The 26,951-nt window shown below is 37.2% G+C and overlaps 2 protein-coding genes across 4 annotated transcripts in view; both read left to right on the forward strand.

Moving 5' to 3' along the window:
- LOC139942905 (nck-associated protein 1-like) overlaps nucleotides 1-11,962 on the forward strand; it is a 30,149-nt gene extending 18,187 nt beyond the window's left edge. For all 3 annotated transcript variants that reach the window (XM_071939725.1, XM_071939723.1, XM_071939724.1), the window contains 9 exons: nucleotides 406-508; nucleotides 1,116-1,246; nucleotides 2,754-2,851; nucleotides 3,666-3,759; nucleotides 4,504-4,586; nucleotides 4,747-4,915; nucleotides 6,493-6,716; nucleotides 7,821-7,913; nucleotides 9,093-11,962. In XM_071939725.1, the coding sequence (XP_071795826.1) occupies nucleotides 406-508; nucleotides 1,116-1,246; nucleotides 2,754-2,851; nucleotides 3,666-3,759; nucleotides 4,504-4,586; nucleotides 4,747-4,915; nucleotides 6,493-6,716; nucleotides 7,821-7,913; nucleotides 9,093-9,194 (1,097 nt within the window). In that variant the 3' untranslated portion in view covers nucleotides 9,195-11,962. The remainder of the gene's footprint in view (nucleotides 1-405; nucleotides 509-1,115; nucleotides 1,247-2,753; nucleotides 2,852-3,665; nucleotides 3,760-4,503; nucleotides 4,587-4,746; nucleotides 4,916-6,492; nucleotides 6,717-7,820; nucleotides 7,914-9,092) is intronic.
- A 2,167-nt stretch (nucleotides 11,963-14,129) lies between these two features.
- LOC139942996 (ephrin-B2-like) overlaps nucleotides 14,130-26,951 on the forward strand; it is a 155,023-nt gene continuing 142,201 nt past the window's right edge. Inside the window, exon 1 of the mRNA XM_071939811.1 lies at nucleotides 14,130-14,675. Coding sequence (XP_071795912.1) covers nucleotides 14,536-14,675 — 140 coding nt within the window. The 5' untranslated portion in view covers nucleotides 14,130-14,535. The remainder of the gene's footprint in view (nucleotides 14,676-26,951) is intronic.

Raw genomic sequence — 26,951 nt, forward strand, 5'->3', positions numbered from 1 at the left:
AATTCAGACTTTTTAAAGTTTTTCTGGTAAACAAAAACATGCTGTGTTTTTCTCAAAATAAATTAGTCTTTAATCTACTTCTGTAGTGCTAAGGTTACAGTCGTTGATTTCACTAAACTCTTCCTAACTTAGAATTAATCTTAGGACTTAGGACAGGTTCAGTTCCGTATCCAAATACATAGGACGCATTCATTGAACCATTCCTAGTTAGGGCGGGTTACTCGTCCTAACTCGAGATAGGATTTATCCTAGCATTTCAGGAAATCGGCTGCTGTTCCCAGAAGCCCCTTGGATCCCAGCAATGACTCTCATTCCTGATAAATTATGAAAGGAAAGAGTCAACTCACACCCGTCCTCCAGATCTCAACAACAAATGATGTCATACTGTTGTTATTCCTCTTACAGTTCACCTTGACGTGACGCGAGTGTTTAATAACGTCATGCTGCAGCAAACTCAACAACTAGACAGTCACGGGGAGAAAACCATCACAATGCTCTACACAAACTGGTAAGTAGCTTCAATACGTAATTATCTTAACCGTTTCATGCTGTGTTCAATACTGACCATAATATCTAATCCAGAGCCAGCATGAAACAGCAGTGGTCAGGCCATGTGATTGGCAAGGTCCTGTTGTTATGCCCATGTACTTGGTATAATTGTGACACCAGGATGTTATTAGAGTCAAATAAATGGATATTGAGGAAGAATAGCTGCCGTTACAATTATTTATTTCGATCTGGAAAATAGGAGAGAACGGAGTCCAGTTAGTGTTGTCTCTCGTGAAAGTATTTGGAAAGTTAGTGAAAATGTGAACGTGAAGCTTATGAGGGCGTAAGTGTAAACAAGTTGATTAGCATTAATAAACGTTTCTAAAACAAACTGAATTGGCGGATGAATAAAAAGTAAGGTAAGTAATACGTTCACAAATGAAAGAAGAAAGTTCATTTAAAGGAAAAATAATCAAACTCTGTGGGGTGTCTTTATAACCGTCGCATAATGTTCTTACTTTTTTTCCAGGGACCAAATATCATGCACAATGAAGGAAGTACTTAATAAATCACATTCTGTTTTTAAGAATTCCAAATTTTTACCTTCTTGTCCTTTCTTCCTTCAGGTATCTGGAAGTTCTTCTTCGGAGAGTGACCTCAGGTCAGATCTGTTTCTCTCCTTATCAACGAGCCTTCATCAGTCTGGCCCCAGACCCACAGCTTCCATTCAATGCAGAGGAATACACTGATGTGACAGGTTAGTATCATTGGCCTCCAGACTACACAACTGACACACACAACATGTATCCTGAAGACCATAAGAACTACTGGTCCTTTCAATAAACCAACTCTACTCAAAAGACATTTTTACTCGGAGCTACCGCAAACCTCACCTAATTATACCCCCACCCCCCCCCCCCCCATGCAGATTTCAAACCCTACTTAAAATTGTGTTTGTTGTGTTGTGTGTTGTTTGTAGGTTTGTTGTTTTTTGTGGTTTTTTTTTTTTAATATTGCCTTAAGCCTGGTTCATACTTCCTGCGAATGCGAATGCGATACGAATGTTGACGTCACAAATTCGCAGCAGTTGAACTCCCCTCAACTCACTTGCGAATATCGCTGCGAAAAGAGGGTTGTGACGTCAAATTCACGTCAAATTCGCTTTGCATTTGCATTCGCATGAAGTATGAAGCAGGCTTAACATCACTAGACCGGATGGCTACTTCAAGGTGTGGGCTACACTGATTTGGGTTGTTTACCCAAATCAACTGCCACCAGGCACACATTGCCACTACTTCTGGGACTGTAACAGGAATACCTTGTTCATAGTCCGTAAGGATAGGATGTAGGCATGGGTATCATCCACTAGGAGCCTTGTGCTGAGGCAAGGTTATCCCCTTCACATTCTATAATGATGAAGGCATGGGTATCATCCACTAGGAACCTTGTGCTGAGGCAAGGTTATCCCCTTCACATTCTATAATGATGAAGGCATGGGTATCATCCACTAGGAGCCTGGTGCTAAGGCAAGGTTATCCCCTTCACATTCTATAATGATGAAGGCATGGGTATCATCCACTAGGAGCCTTGTGCTGAGGCAAGGTTATCCCCTTCACATTCTATAATGATGAAGGCATGGGTATCATCCACTAAGAGCCTTGTGCTGAGGCAAGGTTATCCCCTTCACATTCTATAATGATGAAGGCATGGGTATCATCCACTAGGAGCCTTGTGCTAAGGCAAGGTTATCCCCTTCACATTCTATAATGATGAAGGCATGGGTATCATCCACTAAGAGCCTTGTGCTGAGGCAAGGTTATCCCCTTCACATTCTATAATGATGAAGGCATGGGTATCATCCACTAGGAGCCTTGTGCTTAGGCAAGGTTATCCCCGGCACATTCCATAATGATGAAGGCATGGGTATCATCCACTAGGAGCCTTGTGCTGAGGCAAGGTTATCCCCTTCACATTCTATAATGATGAAGGCATGGGTATCATCAACTAGGAGCCTGGCTGGTAGAGCAGGATGCATTACCTTCCCAACTTTGAAAGCAGCAGTAATGGTTAAGTGTCTTGCTCAAGGGCACAAGTTTCATGACCGGGATTTGAACCCATACTCTTCCGCTCACAAATCATACCTTAGGTCCAGTAAACTAGACCTCCCAGTGAGTTGAATATAATGCTCAACATATTTGCGCATTTTCTCCGATGCTGTTTCTCTTTTTCAATTTAATATGTGGTTTTCATTTTTTCCTTTGCAGAATTGCGGTCTTTAGCGGAGCTGATTGGAGCATACGGAATGAAATTCCTACATGAAAGCTTAATGTGGCACATTGCAAGTCAAGTCAGTGAACTCAAGGTAAGGCCTTCTTCGTTTTCTTCTGGAGGGCGTTGGGCGTGGGTTCCTTCCCTTCTGGTGAGGGATACCCCCAACTATTGTTTACCGTGTTATGTATTTGTCTTACTGCACTACATTGTATTGTGTGCTCAACATAATTACCCTGTAGTTGTGTATACAATTACACGTTACTTCAGTCGTTTTGAATAAAGATGTCATTGAGACGTCAAAGTCTTCTTCTTCATCTTCTTTCTTTCACTCCTCTACAGGAGGAAAGCTTCTTCACCAATCTCCATCTAACTCTATCCTGCGCTGTGTGTTGCCAAGCAATGCCCCTATATGTACTTAGGTGATCTCTCCATCTTCTGTTTTGTCTCCCTCTTTTTCTTGTCCAGTTTCTTAAAGTCCAGTTGGTTGTTTTGCATGCCCTTATGTTGTCATGCCTCCTTGCTAGGTTTGTTTGGGTTTTTTTGTATTTGGTTGTGTGTATTTAATGGATGGGTATTTTTCCCCCTTTTAATTTCTTCGTCCTATTTAAAAACGTTTTTTTGTAGTTTTCAAAATGTATGTGTGCTTGGATCTAGTGCTTTTTTTAAATGAATGTAAAATGTTTTTCTGTGTAAATTTGTAATATTTTTATCTTAAGTTCACTTCTGTAGTTTGTTATTAGCTGGGATCCATGAGAGATCAGTGAGTTTTTCTTACTGAATGGATTTCCCAGGATAAACAAGAAATAAATAAAATAGGTGGCCTGCCCATCTCCACTTTTTTAATTGGATCGTCTTGATAATATCCTGCACTCTTTGACTCTTGTATTTGGTTCTTTTCTTTTTAGAAACTTGTTCTTGAGAATAAAGAGATTCTGGTTCAGTTGAGAACCAACTTTGACAAACCATCGGTCATGACAGAACTTTGTACTCAACTGAAATGTAAGTCTGCCTTGAGTTTTAGTGAGCCTGGACTCAATTTCACAAAGAGCTGACGATTTCTTTTTAAGGCAGTAGACACAATTGGTAATTACTCAAAATAATTGTTAGCATAAAACCTTACTTGGTACGAGTAATGGGGAGAGGTTGATAGTATAAAACATTGTGAGAAACGGCTCCCTCTGAAGTGACGTAGTTTTCGAGAAAGAAGTAATTTTTGACAAATTTGATTTTGAGACCTCAGATTTAGAATTTGAGGTCTCGAAATCAAGCATCTGAAAGCACACAATTTCGTGTGACCAGGGTGTTTTTTCTTTCATTATTATCTCGCAACTTCGACGACCAATTGAGCTCAAGTTTGTTATTAAATGCATATATTGAGATACACCAAGTGAGAAGACTGGTCTTTGACAATTGCCAATAGTCTCCACTGTCTTTAAGGATGTGTTTCAAACTTAGTTGTTAAGCAAAGTGTGATGTCACGATACAATTCACTATGTCGATATTGACACCTCATCTTCAAATGAATCTTATTATTTTTGTGACAGAGAAATTCTAGGATAAGATTTTTGAGAATTTGTGTCTTTGTAGATTAACCCTTCATCAACAAGTAGGCACTAGGCGCTGTTGAAACTTTCACATGTGACTTTTATTGTATCGTTCTTGGTAATTTTGCCTTTAAATCAGCATTATGATGACAAAAACCATTCATTGACTCTACATTTAAATTAATTATTTTGTTTTCAGCGATCGAGAATCTTCTAACAAGACTGAACATTATTGGTGTAATAATTGCCTTCAAGTCACTCACCCAAGAAGCTCTATCTGATGTAAGTCACCTCACCACACTCATTTTCTTTAAGCTCCTTTTTTGTTATCCTCTAGGTGAAATGTCAAGGTTATTTTGGCTTATAAAGAAATTATGTCAGACTCCCACCGAGCAAAGTTTCAAATCCTACATGTATTTATCTTTTTGTTTCATAACCTCAGACCTTAAACCGACGGACACCGTTTCTCTTCAACTCCATCACGGATTTCCGAGAGCATGTGAAGGCAGCGGGGCAAGACGCAGTGACTGTGGACATGTTGGCGTCTAGTGTGGGTCTACCATGTAATGTGGATCCAGCGCTATGCCACGCTTTGCAAGCTGAGAAAGATAGTAAGATATAGAAAGGCTATGTCTCAGACATTTTCATTTAGGGGTAGGGGGATGGGGGTTGAGGCAGCGGGGCAAGACGCCCTGACTGTGGACATGTTGGCATCTAGTGTGGGTCTACCATGTAATGTGGATCCAGCGTTATGCCATGCTTTACAAGCTGAGAAAGATAGTAAGATATAGAAAGGCTGTGTCTCAGACATTTTCATCTTGGGGTAGGGGGTGGGGGTTGAGGGAGCGGGGCAAGACGCCCTGACTGTGGACATGTTGGCATCTTGTTTACTATACTTTGATTTGGGGAATATTTGATTATTACAACTGAGAGAGGTTTGCCGTAACATCATGTGGAAACCTCTTTTGAGTCGTGTTGGTCCTGAAAAGGAACCGTTGGTTAACGACTCAATGGTTTGATCAGTTTGCTCTGATCATCTTCAAGAGAGAACACCGATCAAAACATTGAGTGGTAAATCACAAGGGCCCAATTTCATAGAGCTGCTAAGCTCTTGAATTTGCTTAGCATGAAATTTCTTCCTTGATAAAAACAGGATTACCAACCGAATTTCCACGTGATTTTCAAGATAAGCAAACAACAGCTGAATACCAGTAACAAGAAATATGCAACAAACGGAAATTTTTCTGGTAATCCTGTTTTTATCAAGGGAGAAATTTCATGCTAAGCAAGTTTTTGTGTGCTGAGCAGCTCTATTAAATTGGGCCCAGCCATAGAGCTGCTTAAGCACAAAATTTTGCTTAAGGAAAAAAATCCCTGCTTAATAAAATCAGATTACCGGCCAAGACTCCATTCAATTGTTATGCTGAGTAAACAACAGCTATTTAGCTGTCACAAGCAATGTATATGGCATGAAATTTTGGCCAGTAACATGTGTAAAACAATCCAGCTACTTTCGTACTTAAGCAAATTTTTTGCTTAAGCAGCTCTATGAAATTGGCCCCTGTTTTTTTCAGAACCACCACTACTCAAATGAGATTTAACTTAGTGTTACAGCAAACCTCTCTTAGTTATACTTCCACCAAGTAAAGTTTCAAATCCTACTTTATTATTCCAGTCAAACATCTGCTGCTGCATGTATCTGTGTGTATAGACTATGAATCTCTGTTCGTGTGAATGGGATGCGAGGTCAAAGGTTCACTTAGCAGGATCCCGCCAGGCTCTCGAGGCTGGTATCTGCAGGGATGAGATTGTTCAGATTTTTGGCTGAATTCAGACTTTTTATGTCTGCCTGTTGAAGAAAATCAGGCAATATTTGTTTCCACAAACAAAGAAACCCTGCTCATTGGTCTACTTCTCTAGTGCTTTGGATACTGTTTCCAAAAGCTCCTTGGAATCTATAACCCCAGGGGTTACCAAATGGTAGAAATGCCATCATTTCAACATGCCTTTGAATTTGTATCCAAGGTTCGGACTTTTTCGTTAGTAATGACTCGCACCCCTGTATATGGCATTGATTATTCATGACATCAGATATTTAGGCTTACCTCCATGGAGCAAGTTCAAATCTTTGTAATTTTTATCATAATTTACTGACTGACCTTTGTCTTTGGATAATTATTTATTCCAGTCGATCCCCAAGAGGACTACAATATTTCCTGTCTCATTATGGTTTACATCGCTGTGTCATTGCGAGTTCTCGTCCGTAGCGAGACAACCATCTACAGCCCCGTCCTCGATGCGCATCCAAACAACTGTCATTGCTTTGCTAAAGCCATCAATGCCATCGCGGGGGCGCTGTTTACGTTGCACGGCCGTGGGGATGTGGAAGAGAGGCTGCAAGAATTCCTAGCTGTGAGTAGATTTAAAGATATATCCATGTTCCATTTTTACCTTATAGGGTGTTGTGGGCGAGTGGTTAAAGGGTTGATGTACTTTTTGTAGGACAAAAAACACAATGTCCACAGATTTACATTAAACTTACACAGTTTGAAGATAATGGTGGTAGAAAGCTTCCCTGAAAATATTACTTGCTGTAATAATGTCCACAGATTTGCATCAAACTTACACCGTTACAAGATAATGATAGTAGAAAGAGACCTTAAAATATTAGTTGCTGAGGTGCTGTAGTTTTTGAGAAATGAGTAAAACAATGCCATGAAAACTATTTTCGTCTCATGATCATGAGACGAAAATTATTTTAGCATGTAAAAACGTATTTTCATTACATTGTTTTACTCTTTTCTCAAAAACTACAGCACCTCAGCAACTAATATTTTAAGGTCTCTTTCTACTATCATTATCTTGTAACGGTGTAAGTTTAATGCAAATCTGTGGACATTGTGTTTTGTGTTACAAAAAGTACCCCAATCCTTTAAGAGCACTGAATTGAGGTTCTGGTGGTCATAGGAGTGGTTTCGAATCTCGGTCGTTACATTTGTGTCCTTGATCAAGATACTTTACTATAATTCCTTCTCTTCACCAAGGGGTATAAATGGGTACCTGCGAGGGTAGAGGTTGATATTGTTTATCAAAAAGCCTTTGGAACTAGGAGATATACTGACACAATTCAATTCCTAAATTTTGCATGTATTTTGCATCTTTCGATTTTAACAATTATGTGGCTTACATTCTAAAATATTTGGCCTTTAAAAAAGACTCTGCTAGGGTTGCGACATCGGACTATGATATGTTTTTGTTTGTACAAAATTATTGTTCGGTCTTCATGAAGGTTCCTTAGTCAACCATTTTTCCACTGATCTATAAAATCTGTGTACACTGTTTCACAGTGGGTGAGGTTCAACCATTCTTGAAGTAAAGGTTGTGGATTCACAGAACTAGGGAAAGCACTATTCTTACAGTGTTTGATACACATTGATGTAGGGGGTAAAAAACAAACTCTGATTTTTGAAGTACTTTTTGCTTTCCTAATATTTATCCTTTTTTGTGACCATATAGTTGGCGTCATCTAGTCTGTTGTCGCTGAGCAACGAAGCAGGGAAACAGATTCCAGTCAAAGCTAAAGAATCTCTGTATCTTCTGCTGGACCAGGTAAGATGAAGAACTAGAATTTAAGGGTTTTGTCAACATTCGGAGACGTCTTTGATTTCCCGAGGTTTCCGTATGGATTGGTTCCGACTCCAGGCGTACACCAGCGTACGTAAAGCTACCCTCATCCTGACTGAAGAACTAGAATTTAAGGGTTTTGTCCTTAGGACAACAACAAGTTGTTACGGTTTTATTTCATGGTTATACGATCGATCAATCAATCAATCATAAATAGTTTTTAAAGCGCCTGAATCAAAGGCTTTCTCAAAGGTGCTGAGGCACAGAAGAAAAAAATAAGTCATTGATGGTAGGCCTCCTGAAACAAGGCGGCTTTCATAAGTGCCTTGAATGTATAGAAGAGTTTGCGGTAACACCATGTAATGACTATCTCTAAATGAGTTGGGGTGGTTCTGAAAAGGACCGTTGGTTTAACTCGACTTTTTGATCAGTATGCTCTGATCGTCTTCTGGAGAATGCGATCAGAGCATACTGATCGAAATGTCGAGTTAAACCAACGGTTCTTTTCAGAACCACTCCAACTCAATTAGAGATAGTCATTACATGGTGTCACCGTAAACTCTTCTATATCTTATTTCCACCATGCAAAGTTTCAAATCCTACTTGCCTTGAATGTGTTGAAGGATGTTGTGTCCCTGATGTGATTGGGAAGTTTATTCCAGAGCTTGGGTCCATATACTGAGAAGGCTCTATCGGCAAAAAATTGATGTGGCTTACTGTCGGCATTACAAAGTATGGTGAATAAGAAAGGATGTCTCTGTTCAGCACCAACATACAGCATGTCTATGATGTAATGAGGGGCTTGTTTATGTAAGGCCTTGAACATGAGAATGATGACCTTTAATTTGATCTTTGGTTGGATATATTATTTTGGGTGTGGGGTGTCGTGGCCGAGTGGATAAGAGCACCAAACTCAAGCTCTGGTGCTTCTGTTCAGCAGAGTGTGGGTTCGAATCCCGGTCGTGACACGTGTGTCTCTGAGCAAGACACTTAACTATAATTGCTTCTCTCCACCCAGGGGTAAATGGGTACCTGTGAGGGCCGAGATGGTTCTTGTGATTGGTTTAGCCGAGTAGCGCATATATATGATTTAAGGCCCAGTGACCATTGTTATTTATCCCAGATGCAAAAGTAACACCTGATAAATCTTGTTATTATTTCCAGATCGTGAAGGATTCCCCGTTCTTAACCCAGGACCTTCTGGAATCATGCTTCCCTTATGTTCTCTTGAGAAATGCTTACCATGCTGTCCTTAAACGGGATTAGAAACAACCAGCCAATCACAGCGAGTCTTAGGTTCAAACACACCAATCACAACAGGTGTTACTAAGTTTAATTGAATAGCTATTCTTATTGACCAATGAGTAAACAGTATGAAAACATTTGTAGTAAAAATATGCAAAAAGAGAAATAAAAATTTGCATGTTTCTTGTAAAAAAGATGTTGGCTTTTTATACCCTAGAAAAACTGCAAATCACAAGAAATGTTTAGTACAAATGGATGAAAATGGGTATTACATAGCCTCATTTGCATAATGGATTCACTGGCCAATGGATAAGCTTTGTATATTTTATAATAATGAAGCAATTGGGAATCCAGCCAATCACAATATTGGGAACTTATGATTATCTATGGAACAATTAGGTTGGTCTAAAGACCTTTGATATCCCGCTTGTGTGAAAATTGTCACGTTTGGGATATTTGGGTTGATCAAATCCCTGTGGCAAAGTAGTATAAAACACAGTTTCTTTTTGTACAAAATATTCTTGAGTTTTTTATTTACCTTTGCATGTCAACAGATATTTTGTAACCTTTTAAAAATTATTCTGGATTTTCCTTATAGGAAACAAAAATAGATATTATACTTAAATGATGGTTACTTTTGTATTATTTGAGTTGCTACCAAGTGTTTCTTTAAAGAAAAATCTAAGGTCAACTTCAGTTTTGTGATTCACTCATTTTATAATAAGCTCTGCCGTCGATTTCACAAAACTCTTCCTAACTTAAGACTAATCTTAGGACTTAGGACGAGTCCCAACCCTGCACTGTAGCATGCAGACCTTAAGATTAATCTTTAAGTTAGGGCGAGTTACTCGTCCTAACTCGAGATAAGACGAGTGCTAACTCTTTGTGAAATCGACCCCTAGTGTTTCTGATCAGCAGAGTGTGGGTTCGAGTCCTGGTCGAGACACTTGTGTCCTTAAGCAAGACACTTAACCATGATTGCTTCGTTAAAGTTGGGGAGGTAGTGCTTTCTGCTCTACCAGCCAGGCTTCTGGTGGAAGATACCCAAGCAGGGGGTAACCCTGTTTCATCCCCAGGAGTAGTTGGCAATGGCCCCAGGAAGTTAGTTGCTTGTATACCAAAACTCGACCTTAGACCACGTCAGTTGTAATTCATTTTCTTGTGTATAGAATTCTTTGTATTTATAATTTTTTTCACTGAATTTAAAAACTGTATTGTAGAATATGTTTGCAGTTTTCAGGATGAGTCCCAACCCCGCACTGTAGCATGCAGACCTTAAGATTAATCCTAAGTTTGGACGAGTTACTCGTCGTATAACTCGTCCTAACTCGAGATAAGACGAGTCACAACTCTTTGTGAAATCGACGGCTGGTTATGTAAATTATGTTGTCATTTTAGCCTTTGAGAAAGACTCTGCTAGGATTGAAAAGTCAATTCACCAACTATGTTTTGCTTTTATACCTAGGTCTTTTGGTTGGTGAACAGTTTGCAACAGCTAAATTACTCTATCCCTTGTTTTTTGTAAACAGTTTGTTTATTCCAATCAATTTGACCAAAAACTGTAAATATATTTTTTAGTAGTTTTTCTTCCATTTCACTCAACAATGTGTCAAAACAAAGGTTTGAATGACAATAGTTTTGTCTCTTTGTGAAACAAGTGTACAATGCTGCTCAACATTCTATTGGATTTAAGTCTTAGGTTTGGTTCATCAGGTCTGTGATTTTAGAAACACTTTTGTTTTGGTTGAAATCAGAATGCCTAAAACTCATTTGGTTTGGGGTAGTTTTTTTGTTTTTTTTGTGTTTGTTTTTGGGTGTTTTGGTTTTTTTTGTTTTTTTTTGGGGGGGGCTCGCTAGACTTTTACAAATTATGGTTAGTATGTTATTTTAATAACCTGTGTATAATGTCTTTATGAAAAAAACTTAAATCTCTTTTTATTATATTAAAGTAAAAGCCCACCTTTCACAAAGTGTACTTCTGAAGGAGAGATTTTGTCTTTGATTCTAAAAACTCAAAGGAGAGAAACTTAAACTACAATTACTTTTTGTATACAGTCGACCTCAAACTTAAAGGTAACATGGTAATCAAATTGTGGTAAAAGGTATGCCACTGGTAGCAAACTTTTAAATTAAGATAATGTTTGATCAGTATTGGGAGCAGTTAGTTCAAATCTAGCTTGTAATAATTTTACTTTGTAGGAATCAATAGAAGGGTACACATAACTCAATAAGGTGATGTACCTATGCTTCTGGTAAGTTTAGTCTCTTGAGTAAAGATAAGGTACATCTATGACAACTGTTATCAAACAAATTCAAATCATTCAAAGGGCTACTTTAAGCAGAAAAAAAAACATTCTTAAAAAAATTCTGCTAAGCAAAAATGAGCAGAGGACCAGTTACAGGTTGTACATGTGACATGTTAGTTTGGCTGGTAACCTTTTTCTAGTAAGCATTTTGTTGTGCTTAGCTTCTTTTTGTGCCGAACAAAAGCTCTATGAAATTGAGCACTGAGATACAAATTATAGCTGACCATTGTTAGTTTTACTTACTTAATAATAATAAAAAACAATAAATTAATTAATTTTCTTAAGAGATAGATAACTTGTAAAAAGTAATGGTACACAGGGTGTCAGGAATCCGAACTAGTGGGTCTGTGACATTTTATAATTTACTTAATCATTTCAATTGAATTTATATTAATTAATTATACTCAACACAATAATATATCGGCCATTACAGCTTGCTGCTGTGCTTGTTTATTATTCAAATTAAATAAATTTGAAATAATACTTTCTTGAAATTGTGTCTTTTTATTGAGTCATTTGGTAAACTATAAAGTATCTCTCTTTCAAACCGTACAAAAATTATATAAAGAAATGCTTTTTTTTAGGAGAGAAAACCCGTTTTAGAATAAGACAGGCTATGAATCTTTAAAAATATAAATAAAAATTGTTTACAAGTCAAAACTTGACGTGTTTCATGTGACCAGAGTGGGGTGTCAAGTCAACATTTAATACTTTCTCAAGATTATACAAAATATTTCTGATAAGCTAAATAATAAGCACAGAAGATGGAGGGAAATGAGTCAGTCTATGTATACCAAAAAAAGAGTATAATGAAGCCGTCAGGTTAGGCAGAGGCTTTAATGGTTTCTTAAAGGCATTGATACTATTGGTAACTATATACTCAAATAATTATAAAAACGTAAAACCCACACATTTGGTGCAACAAGGGTGTTTTTGCTTTCTTTATTCTCTCGCAACTTCGATAACCAATTGAGTCCAAATGTTCACAGATTTGTTAATTTTATCTATATTTTGGTATACACCAAGTGAGAATCGTGTTTTTCGATAATGACCAAAGGTGTCCAGGAGTGGATTTCACAAAGAGTTAGGACTAGTCTTATCTTGAGTTAGGACCAGCTACTCGTCCTAACTTAGGACTATTTTTTATATGCCATTTGTATAATATCTCCTAGGACTAGTCCTAAGTTAGGACTAGTCCTAACTTTTTGTGAAATCCACCCCAGTTCCTTTAGAAACTTAGATAGTAGTTTCTTTATCATCCTGAGGAATGTTAACAATCTTGTAGACTTCGGCACTCCCACCAAAGCCTTCTAGCAAGACATTCATTTATCATTCTCTCTCCCTACCCGTATTAGTTTCAATCAACCTACAATTTTTTCTCCAGACAATTTTTCTCCATGATACCGATTAACGAGCCCTTTTTTGCATGCAGGTATTTGTTGGTAATTAAAGTGTAACGGGAGATGTGGGATGTACTTTTTTACGAAGGATTTGACACTTTGATGAATTACGACCGAGAAGCGACAAGGGAGCGTGGTGTCGTCAATCATTTCCGCCGTCCAATAGACGCGTCACACGGCAGGTGCTTCTGAGGAAAATCCACTCAGATTGTTGAGATTGCTTTGTTCTAATCAGTAAACAAACTGCTTGATGTGAAAATTTGTCCTCGAATGCTACAATTCGTCCTCGAATGCAAAAATTCGTGCTTTCAAGTTGGAACTTTATTCTTGATATCTTAATATTTTATCATCTGTTTGACGATTTGAAATTCTGTTCGTATGACGCACACATAGGCTAAAATAAACCTTGCTTTTTGCGCCATCAAATTTGACAGCATTTCATTCTATCTCTAATGCATTGGTAGGCCTAGTGATAGTTACGATCAGTGAGAATTTTTGTTGAAAGTATACTAGGACACTTTCTAGCTGATGAAAGTAAACGTCGTTACTCGATGAGTACCGACAAATTTGTGCAGAACCTCGACAATAATTACAACTGTATGCCTACATTTCGATCACCCAGCCTTCATCATTGAATTCTATTAAACTCCTGCTCTTGAAAAACGGTGTCTATTTTCAAAAGACAGTTCTAAAGAGGCACACCCATTTTAGAAGTTGCACTTTTCAATTTAACACTATAATTTTGAAGCTCTAAAGATAAAATTGGTGTCCCATTCAATTTATTTATTATAAACTTGTGTAGGCCTAGTAGGCCCCATTGGCAAAGCTTTCAAGGACTCGCTATTCATGTCGACCGTTAAGCTTTGCTATACCGCCCTCTGTTGGGTTTGAAATGCCAGTGACAAAAAATGGGAAAAACTTTCGAGTACACTCGTCACTTATTGTCAACAAAACAGTTGGTAAAAACACTCCTGAGCTCTCAAAAAATCCTCTCCCTTTTCCTTGAGATTCAGTAGGAATAATTAGCACAAAAAAAATCTAAACAATGGGTGGATTTGTTACTTTACAGAGGCCTTTCACGGAAGAGTTAAGTAACTCATGAATATTTATGAGAAAAAAGTCACGCACATGATTCATTATTCATAAACCGACCAATACACACGCAGCAACCAAGACGCCGCATATTGCAATGCATACAATAACCGCATGCCATGTACAATATACACGCGAGTGATCCACACACAGTGTATACATTCACAGCGTACGTGTGTATGGACTTGAAAGAGTATTTCTGTCACTAATTTCAGCAAGAATTTCGATTGTCTATTGTTATTTTTCACCGTTCGTGGACCAGGAATAAAAGTTAAAATACCTGATACCAATTGTGGATACACAGATTAACAGACGTATGTGGTTTCTTCTGCGGCTTTCATTGTCTACAAAGAGGAAATTCCGACTGCTTCAAAGGAACTTGATGTTGAGTTTGTGATTGGTGTCACCGTGTTTACAGTGAATTCTTCCCCGTGCTTGAAACGTCTGCTCACGGCACACGTGTGTGCTCTGGTCACGGACGGTCTTGCTGTACTCGGACCGTCTGAATATATAAACTGGACTTGTTGCCCACATTTGCCATTTTATTAAGTTTCTTCTCTGGATATGTTTGAAAGGCGACTGAGAGAAATGGATTGGAACTTGCCTAGCCCCAAATGGATTTTTGTATTTAACATTTTGCTGTTTTTGCTCCGAGTGTCACTGGCGAAGACTTTGGCGACAATTCACTGGGACAAAAATTCAAAGTAAGTCTTTACAACATTTTATTCAAATATCGAACGGTTTTCATGTTTATATATTTTGTATCAGTAACCATATTTTTTCAAGAAATTTGAGTTAGTTTTAATTTTTGTCTTCCCATTTTGTTTTTCTTGAGACTTTTTGTGCGGGCCTTTTTTTTCGGAAATAATTTTAGATTTTGTATTTTGTTTCAAGAGAATGTTTTTTTTTATTTACATTTTCCCCAAAGTATTTAGGTTTTATTATTGTTATGGAGTATGTGTTTATGAAACATAAAGATAAGTTTAAGCCTTTCGTATTTTACTTCCAAAATGAAAGTGGAATGTTGTGTTGTGTATTGCCGGATACCGCCTGCTGCCGGTTTTAGTCGATGCTCGCCTGCCGTGTTTCCTTCGTAGACAACGGTACCCAAACCCGCACACAACCAAAACAATTTTTAATCTTCGGTACTTATCCTCCCTAATTCCACCCAACCTACCCATACATGGAGAAGATTATCTGAACTTCCTTTAGCTAACCTCACATAGAGCCATTAATCTAATCTTATTTTGGATGAGTCTAATTCTTGCACATCCCAAATCTTCCGGCATCCACCCACCATGTTTCCAATGCAATGGCTGGTGCATTGTACACTTGTTGTACCCACACAACAAAACGTCTTGCGTAACAAGTTCGATTTTTACTCCAGTGGTAGTGTCTGGCCTGTCTTATAGCGGCCACTTTCTCTCCTCCCAAGAATACTTAAGTAGCTTTTATTGACAGTATTATGTGTTTAGGGGAAGTTAAAGGCAAAACAAGTGCCCAAGGTTCCTATGAAAAGAATTCCACACATTTTTCGATGACTCCTGTTTTTGTAACTGGACGACCAATTTCATCATAAATTTATGTATTTTGACAAAGCTATTTGTTGTTGGTACCGAACCCAGTTCGGATATAGAAACAGAACACGAATGTTGATGCGGTTCTGTTTCCATCACAACACAAAAATTACACTAACTTTGAACATAATAACTTTGAAATTATACTTCAACAACTTAAAGTACATGATTTAATTAACTTACTTTAGGTGAACACAATTTTTGTTATAACCATAGAGAAAAGCTGATCAGAAAAATTATCATCAGAAGTGTCTTAGTTTCTATTAAAAAACCCTCTAAAAGTAACAGTATTTTGTGAAAAACTTGATGAAAACATCATACTGTATCATATCTTTGACAATTAGTTCTGGTTCAGAGTAATCAAGATTTTAGCAAGGATTTGTTATAAAAAGGGTATCATAATATTTTAAAACTGGGTGTCCAAATTGCTCACTCACATAACAGTACATGTAAACGCTAATGACATTTTACAGGGTTTCCAAATGACACACATTCCCCCTCTGGCTAACACTATGAACTGATAACTCTACTTTGTAATGATTTTATTCTGTTAACCCAGTCAGTTTCCCTAGTGGTTTATTATTACTTGATAGTATTCTGTATCCGAAAATAAAAACCTACACTAAGAGACACTAAGCACTTCACACATTCTAGGCCCCTCCATGAAACAAAAACCTTACAAGTCCAATGTTGTTGACACCTTAGTGGTCTTATCTAGTGAAATAAACCACATCAGACAAACCTACACTACAGACTGACAAGATCATGTTGATAAACAAAGCCCCTGATACACAATACAAACACTGGAGCGGTTTCAGCTGAGGTGGATGCATGTTTGGCATGTTTGGGTTGGAGAGGAAGTACAACTAGTTTAGAATTGATGTGTAAAATTTTCGTTATTCTCAGCGAAACACTATACCTACTTCAACCTTTAGTAGGTCTGTAATATTCTTTATCCCCGATGCAAATTTAACATCTCTTATATCATTGCTGTACCCGCTGCAAAAGCATAGGATTCGAACTGCCTCTAGCTACCAGGCAACCTTGGTAGTCTACATGTAGTTGGTAAGACACTGCTCTAGAATTGCAAGGGTCGTGGGTTCGAATCCCACCCGAGTAACATGCCTGTGATATTTTTTCACAGGACTCGGGAAAGTACTGAGTATACAGTGCTAACACACATCGGTGTATGGATAAAAACCAAAATTAGTATTCTTTATCCCCAATGCAAATTTAACATAGGTCTGTCTCTTAGGTCTGTAATAATACACACTACAAGAAAAAACTGAAATACTGGATATTTAAAAACTGGGTGTCCAACGTGTTCACTTACAATACATTTGCAATGTTAACAGGGTGTCCAAATTTAGAATAGGGTGTTTAAACGCACCAGACACCCCTCTGGCTAGCACTATAAAGTGTGGGATTTCTATAAACTACTAAAGGCCGTACAAGTCAAGTTAAAATAAATGAGCAGCATGGTTGGCGATAAATGTAAGTGGAAATTGAACGAGGGAGCGTGTTTGAATTTATCCGCTGTTATCCGACTAGTTGAATTCATTCCATTAATCACCCAACCTACTTCAGTAAGGTCTGATTAATAGCCCAGATCTACCTAGACTTCCTCTTGTTAAGATCCTTGAACTGTAAGAGTACAGTCAAGAAAATGTCTTGACTGAAGAAAATTCCTTGGGTTTTTAAAATATCTTTGGGGAATTACTTAAAATACTCTGTTGGGCGCTTAAAACCTTACAGATTAAAAACACATGGATTACTTTTGCAATCTATTCCCATTGTGGTTTTGCAGAATTACTTCAAACTCTTGAAATTTGGTAACTGTGTTTTGTTTAGGAAATTATCTAAATAACCTGAGAAATAGAAACCTTGTTTGTGTTAAAGGTGTCCTTAAATTGAATTGAATTGAATTGAATAAAATCAAAATTATTTCCCACAGTGCTGAATATAATTGACATTATAATCAAATAAACCTTTGACACCAGGGAAATGTTAAAGCAACATGTATTCAAGAAAATAGAATTGGCTGTTGCAAACTGTTTGCCATCTACATGTAAAAGGAACTATGGTATAAATGCAAAAAATAGTAATTGGCCTGACGTTTAAACCCTTGCATAGTCTATCAACATGTATTCCACACTGATTTTTAAGGATTAATTTCCATGCAAAAAATATTGTTCATGTTAATGATCTCTACCACTTTGAGTTTGCATTAAATCTTTTTTTTGTGGGTCCATCACCAAATATGGCCGAACTAATTGGAAACATGGCCAGCAGGCTTCTAACGTTAAAACCTGGCTGAAGGTATATGAATATTTAATACGCAACCAGAAACCCAATAGTACTGATGGCTCCGAGTGCCATTTTGGCCTGTACACAATACAAAAAAACACGCTCTCACATGCGAGAGACCACTGTAGAAATTAAATACAGAATGCCTAAGGAGAGTACGACCTGAAAATTTCACTAAATTTCTGGAGCCCTTTATGTTGGCTTGTGACTATAACTGCTTGTAGTTGTGCAGTGCTTGCTGCAACCTGGTTGTTGTCTGTTCATAAGCGTTATTATTTCTTAATAACATTTCTTTTTTTTTGTGCAGCTCCTCTCCTATTCTCTTATCATTGCATTCCTGCCTATCTTGTTTGGTAGAAACTTGTTAAGCACTACTGTCTGCTTAAAGCCACTGGACACTTTTGGAACAGACGAAGAAAAAAAAGTTTACAGAATTACAAATATTTACAGGGTTTACAGAAGGTTATGGTGAAAGACTTCTCTTGAAATATTATTCCATGAAATGCTTTACTTTTTGAGAAAACATTAAAACATTTGTCAATTTTCGATATATTGAGAATTACAGGTTTATTTTAAACATAAAATGCCACGGCGAAACGTGCAGAAACAAGGGTGGGTTTTCCCGTTATTTTCTCCCGACTCCGATGACCGATTGAGCCTAAATTTTCACAGGTTTGTTATTTTGTATATAAGTTGTGATACACGAAGTGTGGGGTTTTGGACAATACTGTTTACCAAAAGTGTCCAATGGCTTTAAGTAGCTCTGTGATATTACACTCGCATTCATTCATGGTTCATCTTGAAGCATCTTTAGGAACACCTTCTTTTCACCACACCTTTTTATATCAGTCGTGTAAAACAAAATACAACTACAGTCAACTCTCGTTGTAACAAGATCGCTCGGACTGGCCAAATTGCCTCTTTATCACAAGGACACTTGGCAGTTTTTGATTAAACATCTAAAACTAAAGGTGTAGCCTAATACAGCCATTATGATATAATCTTTATAACTAAATGGTTTTATCCTTTTCATTGTAATATGAAACACATAATACTTGCAAATTTAGAAATATTACATCCTCGAATTGAATAACTCAAAACATAACGGACACTGATTTAATATTATTCATTAATTTCACTTCACTCAAGTGATGCCCCACAAAACTGATCTAACTTATGAAGTATGTAATCAGTAATACGACTTCCCTAAAGCGAAAGACGACGTTAGAGAGAAGGAAAAAAATCTCCGCAGAGGACTGTGTGTAGTGGATGCCTCGTAGATCACTTGGAAACTATACTAAAAGCATCTCATTATTTGTAACAAGGTAGAGAGATCTAGCCATGCTGTGTCAGAATTTAAAGGAACACGTTGCCTTGGATCGGTCGAGTTGGTCTTTGAAAAGCGTTTGTAACCGTTTTTTATAAAATGCATATGGGTAGAAAGATGTTGTAAAAGTAGAATACAATGATCCACACAAACATGCCTCGAAATTGCGTGGTTTTCCTTTTACCTTATCGACTAACACGTCGGCCATTTATGGGGGTCAAAATTTTGACTCCCATAAATGGCCGACCATGTTAGTTCGCACAGTAGAAGGAAAACCACGCAATTTCGAGGCAAACTTGTGTGGATCATTGTATTCTACTTTTAAAACATCTTTCCAACCATATGCATTTTATAAAAAACGGTTACAAACGCTTTTGTTTTGACCAACTCGTCCGATCCAAGGCAACGTGTTCCTTTAATGTTTTTCATCCTACCTGTTTTTTTTTTATCTGTACAAATTCTGTTAATTTAGAAAAACTTTTGACCTAATAATTTTATACTTTTTTCCCTGCCTTTTTATCATGTAAAGCTTAGTGAATCTTGATCAAACCAAACCCACAAGATTCAGTTGTAGGCCTACAGTATGTGAAGATAAACAGGGTCATGTGGGTGCTAAGTAGCTTCAACTACAAAATGAACATACTTTTCAAACATTACAATCCATTAATCATTATGTTTTGTTGAATTCTGGGGACTAAGGACTGCTTTAACTGATAATGATTTACATGAGATCAGGCAGACCTCTAAAATCAGAATCCAACAGTTTGGATGTTGAGTTTCCCCACAACCTTGGATTTTGTTTGAGAAAGGAAGTTACTTAGTAAATCATGAAGCTAAGGTTAAACTTCACTTGCTTGGTCCCACCCCTAAGGCAGTTCTGCTGATTTACAACGTGCACTTTGTAGATTTCCAACCTCACATGATGTCAACCAAATAAGTTTACCTCATTATGAGGCACCCTGTTGACTTTAAGTTTTGGACAAAGAAAATTTGGTTGGTTTTGTTTTGATTATGGAAATATTGTGTCATTTCCACTCACCTTGGTTTCCTTATTATTCAAACCAACACAACTGAAGAAAACTGATTTGTAAATCTACCTCATTATGTGCCGCAAGAAAAGGTGAACAAATTCCACTCCTTCCCATTATAGCGGTTAACGTTGACCGTTTATTTATCCCCTTTTATGGCTTGCCTGTACCTTTTTACCTATTCAAGCCAAGAAACTGCAGTTTGAGCGCTTAGGGCTACTCTAGTCATTTAGTTGAAGCTGGGGTCGGGGCTGTTTGAGCTGAGAGAAACTCATCCTGTAGGTAGGCTTGACCTAAATATTACAGAGGGACTCGGCTTTTTTGCATTTCAACTCCCGTATTTTTTCAGGAGTGCAAGTTGTTTTTGTATGTGATTTTTTTCTCTACCCACTTTCTCTGGCGTTGAACAAAAGCAGTAATTTAGCCCAAATTAGAATAAATGCCATTTTTGTAGCTAGGTATTTATTCAGGATATTTTGTTTTGTTGTTGTGTGATGTTTATCTTTATAATGAAAAGGCAGAAATTTAGCCCAATTGGCAATTGGGAATAAGAGGAGGGGCAAGTGTTATGAGATTATAGATTAAATCTGAAGAAAAAACCCCAATTCCAGCGTCACTTTTCGGGTTCAGAATGAACAAAACAGTTATTTACAATGTAGCCTAAACCATAATCATTTCCAATTATTATTGAAAGAGTAGGCTTATATCAACATTTTCTTGAAATTTAACACTGGGTGTCCAAATTGTTCACTAACAATACATTTACATGTAAAAAAAGGGGTAAAAGAGGGTGTCTAAATTTAAAATAGGGTGTCAAAATGTAAAACATGGTGACCAAAAGATACCAAGACACTCCTCTGGCAAAACACTATGATTTTCAGGAAACATGCTCACCTTTGAACCATGATTATGTACATGAACATTGTCAAGGCTGCAGGTACATGTATATCGAAAATGGCTTTATGCTAAAGAGTTGATAGGTAAAGTGGTAGTCTTTGTTCAATGGCAACTCACCTTTACCATACGTTGTGCATTATAAATACTGGCTGACAGGGAGCAGATGCACAATGTCTGGATACTTTGCTCATTTTATGTGGTCATATACTATGGGTTTTGCGAGGAGCAGTTCTCTATATAGAAAAACTTTCATTGTGTAACTGGGAAATAAAGATTTAATTATAATAACACACCAAAGATAAATCATCTTTAAAAATATTTTTTAGTAAATTTGTGTTAGATCAAACATAATTGACCTCAAGAATAATCAAGAAAACGAAACAGATAAGGTGTGCAAACAAATTTTGTCTGAATTTTTGTTGGAAACATCAGGTCATTAACTATTTTTGGCATTTACTAGGGGTCCTTTTGCTCGGTCAGCTGTTTTCACCAGCTAATTCTATTTTCTGAAAATGATATTTGTATCCAATGTACTGGATTGTACCCCTTACTAAATTTGATTGACCGCTTATGAAAAACATTTAATTTTAGATGAGTCAACTTGTACATTGGATACCTCACACCTCTATAAACGGATTCCCTAATATTTTATCCCCAAACTTTCATTGTCTAAGATTTCATGAAATCAACCATCTCATGATATCCAGTTGTTCAATTCAAATTCACAGCAAAGATATAAATGGTGAGACCTATGCTACAGACAAAATCACCTGTAATATAAGTACCGCCTTATTTAATAAACCTTGTGGTTTGTTACTGGATTATTAAATAAAGATATCAATTTGGATTGAAAAACATCTCCACTCATCAATCAGAAGAAATCACAAACTCTGAAGAAAATATGACCAAGTAGAATTCTTAATCTCAAGACTCAAGATGTCTAGCAAGTAATGTAGAGCAATGATATCTTAGATGCTTCCCCTAGGCTTATACAAAACCACCATGACTTCATCTGTAAGCTGTCTTCGTTAAGTCTATATTCTCGTTTTCCTTGCCAGAGTCTTAGACTCTTAAAGACACTGGAAACACTTGGTAATTACTTTTTAAAGATATATTAGCAAAAATTTTACTTGGTAAAGAGCATTGGAGAGCTGTAGATAGTATAAAACATTGTAAGAACGACTCTCTGAAGTACAGTGTTTTAGTGTTTTAAAGAGAGGTACTTTCTCACGCAAATATTTGAGTCTGAGAAAGACTTCAAACCTGAAGCCTTTCTTAGGCATATGATAGCACACAAATTTTGTGCAACAAGGGTGTTTTTTCCCTCTAATTATTTTCTCGCAATTTCGATTACCAATTGAGTCAAAATTTTCACAGATTTGTATATTGCATGCATATATGTTGAGATACACCAAGTGAGAATACTGGCCATTCACAATTACTAAACATATATATCCATGCCTTTAAAAAAGGAAATGTCAACCCCTTGTTGGGAAGACTCAGGTAATGCCATATGTACATGAACTGACGTTTACAGCAATATGAGTGTGAGGTTGGGCGCTGGTAATCTTATGCTGGATTGAAAAGCTTTCCTTTAGGTAGAGACTAAATAGGTTAAAGGGGAACTGGAGAGGAATTTTTACGAATCTCGGCTTAGGCTTCGTCTTGTTCTGGGGGTACAGAGATACAAAATGTACATTGCTCTAAATAATGGAGCCCAAGTCAGAGCCGGAACAAAGCCTGATTGGGAGAAAAACACTGGACTTTTTCAAACTCTTGGCTTTATGAGCGTTATGAGTTTAACAAACCGTAATGCTTAGAATACCTTAAAACATGATGTTTATTTCGTTGGCGCATACATTATCTCATGATATTGGGTTAAGATATGTCTACGCTGTATGGATCACTGCAAACTAACTCAGCCACAAAATTGATCTATAAACTCCTTCAAAGTGGGGGATATCTGCTCAGAACTACCCCTGCAGTTTTACCTCGCTGATCGACAGAATTTTTGTTCGTTTAAGTGTTAGGCCAGTTGGGCTAGGCTCCTGCCATTGTTGTTGAGATGGGGAGATCACGCATTGTGGCTTGACCTCATGAAACCCAAGACAATCTTCCCTCAAGCGAAGACCGTAGTCTGATATCGCTGCGTTTCTACAGTTTCTATAGGTGAGTCTGAAACCCAGACTACCCCCTGGGCTGGTACACACTGTACGGCACAGCAGATGCAGGGACCAAGCTAGGGCTAAGTGTTGAGTGATGCTCTTATTAAAATATTTGTCCACACAAGCATTGTTGTTATTTTTAGTCGCAGGGAAACATGTGTAATGTGTGTTTTTGTAATGTCTTCCTGACAATTTGCAATAGAAAGTTATTGAAGGCTTTTGTTACTGTGGAAAGTTCTAAAAAAGAGAAAGATGTAGTTTTTTTGTAGAGACTAGACTGGCAATTTGGAGTATTTTAGTCTCCTGAGCAATTTCCAGGAATAAAATTCAATTAATTGATTACTTCTTTCATTTGTAAACATTTATGAGAAATGGAATTTAAGCTGTTGCAAATTGCTTACCAACCAAAAGGACCTATAAGTGCATAAAATAGTTAATGGCGTGACGATCCGACCCTAGCAGAGTATTTCTCTAAGACTAATATTGCCAAATATGTACAAATCTAATGTAGCCATTGTGAGGAACAACCTGCATAAAAAAATAAAACAAAGAATAAACCCTTAAAAAGAAGGCAAATTCTATTTTGCGCTATTAAAAACCCACACGCTGTGTTGTTTGTAAAAACAAAAACCAGACATCAAATTCCATTATTGCTATAATTTCTACATGTTTGCTAAATTTCGCATCTGTATCAAAAGTTTTATATAAACATTATTTTCACATTTCGCTACATTTCAGTAAGTTTAACAGCTTTCTTAGAATACTGTAATTTTGTTACATGTAGCTCGAAGTTCCACCTTTATGAAACCAAAAAGAAACCCCAATTATTCATGTTTAGCACTTCCATTCTGTAGGAGAGAGACACAGACATAATCATCAAAAGACATCTTACTTCATCATTCATCTATGCAGCTGGATTCTACATTTTACAAAGCTAAAATTAATCCACAGTTCGCATGTTATATGAACAAAACGTAGGTTAGCATCTTAAAAAATACACAATTGCTTCAGACACTGATATTAACAGACTATTAGGCCTAAATTATAATAATTATAACAAAATAGTTTGTCCTTGATTAAGCTAACAAGAAAATACTTTGCAGCAATATCAATTAAGATAATGTACGCCTGCTCGTTAAAACTTCACAAACATAACACTTAAAAACATCCACATAGTCACCCACATTTCCTGGCATAAATGCATCAATTTATTATAATAATTATTATTAAAATTTTTCACTTGAATGTTCTCCACAAGAAAAATCTTCCGAAGCAATATCAATCACGATGAATCCGGTCTGCAATAAATCACTTAACTTTAAAACATTTTCGGCAATTACCAAAATGAATCAAACGAGTGGTTCTAAAGCCTTTTAATGTACCATACGCCATACACTTGCAGTGAAAATAAATCACGAGTACCACACTCCCAACCACAGTACAAGAGGAGGTCAAAATAGGCAAGTGAATTTTATAAACACCATTTCTTATGCGTTCTTCTAAAACATTTTCGGCAATTACCAAAATGAATCAAAGGAGAGGTTTATAAAGCTTTTAATGTACTAAAGTCCCTACTTGTAGTGACAATAAATCCTGAGTACCACACTCCTTACCACAGGACAAGAAGAGAGCATAAACAAAACCAAGCAAGGGAATTTATTTTTACACGATTTCTGATGCGTTTCTCTAAAAAAAAACAATTGGCAATTACCAAAATGAAAAAAGGACGGGTTATAAAGAGCCTCTAATGTACCGTATGTCCCTAAATAAATCACCAGTACCACGCTCCTCAAGAAGTGAGGACATAAAAAAAACAGGCAAGTGAATTTATTAACACCATTTCTTATGCATTCTTCTAAAAATATTTTCAGCAATTACCAAAATGAATCAAGGAGGGGTTTATAAAGCCCTCTAATGTACCGTGCCTTCCTACTTATAGTGAAAATAAATCACCAGTACCACCCTCCGCAAGAAGAGGGGATAAAAAAAAAACCAGGCAAGTGAATTTATTAACACCATTTCTTATGCGTTCCTCGCCCCATCTTAACCATGTCTTAACAACGATGCCGATCTGCATCAAAGATGATTCATCCATCGTTTATACCCTGTCAGTGCCGTATACCGTACGATTTCCGCTTGGTCTGAAATTGCAGCTTTTCCCAACGCTGGGCTCACTAGCACGAGCGAGAACAAAATAAAGCGCTGCCACACTTGTACTGTGCAGGAACAACATTTATGCACCCCCAGGCCCAATATAAAAAAAGTGCATAGCATTAGCGATTATTTATGAATGTTCGCAGCAAAATATTAGGTGTCCGCGAAATTTGTGGGAAAAATAAACAAATAGAAGACGGGGTGTGGAGACAGTGGACACAATATCTTCTGTTTTTTTGGGGGTATCTTTTTTGGAGGGATGATGAGTCGAGATAGATTCCTGTCAGTTTGGGTCGATTTTTATTATTAAAAATAGAAAAATAATCCCAGAAGATAAACACTGTTGTTGTCATTACATTTTGCATCGGATAATTTGACCAGGAATTGGTGAATAATTGTTTTTTCTAGGAGAAATTTGACAATCTTAAGATGAAAGGTTCAATATTTTGCCTATGGGGTAATGCCCCCCTAGGGCATTATAATTATTTCTTAAACATTAAAAATAAATGTTGTGTTGCAGTTTTTAGTGATAACAAATATTTCAGTCACAAATCCATGTTCATTTACTTTTTTTTGCAAAATGATCAAATTCTCTATCTTGGTGTTTATTTACCACTTTACATAATATTTAAACCACAATTGGTGTTTTTTACAAATTTATATAACATTTCGACCACAATTTTGTTCAGACTGCATTTTTAATTCACAGACGGATGCTGCTGTGTGTGTTCAACAAACCACATAACAATCAAAATCAATCTAGCCGACGATGCAAGCTCTCCGTACAAACAAACAGGACAATTCTTTTTACACTATAAAATCACCTGAAACTTCGACATCTAGCACTTTTTGTGTCCAACGCAGCGGCCGGAAATAATTTAGGGACAAAAGCTGTTCTTTGTTGTTGATTCAGTTCTATGGCCTTGGTATTAAGGTTCAACTACTTTGGTTATAAACTTAACCCCAGGTTTTATTGCACCTTTAGTTTAGAATTGCTTCAGAGAACTCTATAGTGGTCAGCGGTGTGTAAAAAGCATGTTTGAATAGTTCAAAGAGTTTGTTCTTTTCGACGCCAGAGGATAATTTGTCAGGTTGTTGTGAATTCAGCTTTGAATTATTCAACAAGTGAAATGGCTACTTGTCAAAGATCATGAGAAAATAAATTTAGTGGTTGAAAACTGCTCACCAACCAAAAGGACCTATGGAAATAATGGAAAACATAGTTAATGGCCTGACGTTTCGACCCGAGCAGAGTCTTTCACAAAGGCTAAAACAATGATCATGGCAGAATTTTGGTGCATGCAGACTTGAAAGTTTTGGTTGCGTAGAAATTGGTACAATTCACCATTGTGGGGAAGAGCTTGGGAATCTCCGAGCTTCATAAATTTGTCTATGACAAGTTCATTGACTGAAACATAATCAACAAAATCACAGTTGGTCATTCCAGTTGTGATATATCCGCACAAATGTACGCACCCTCCACGGTATAAATTACAAGCTAACACTGCAGATGCGTCCTGGTGAG

The sequence above is a fragment of the Asterias amurensis genome, chromosome 10 (genome assembly GCF_032118995.1).
Source record: "Asterias amurensis chromosome 10, ASM3211899v1".
In the NCBI taxonomy this organism is placed as follows: domain Eukaryota; kingdom Metazoa; phylum Echinodermata; class Asteroidea; order Forcipulatida; family Asteriidae; genus Asterias; species Asterias amurensis.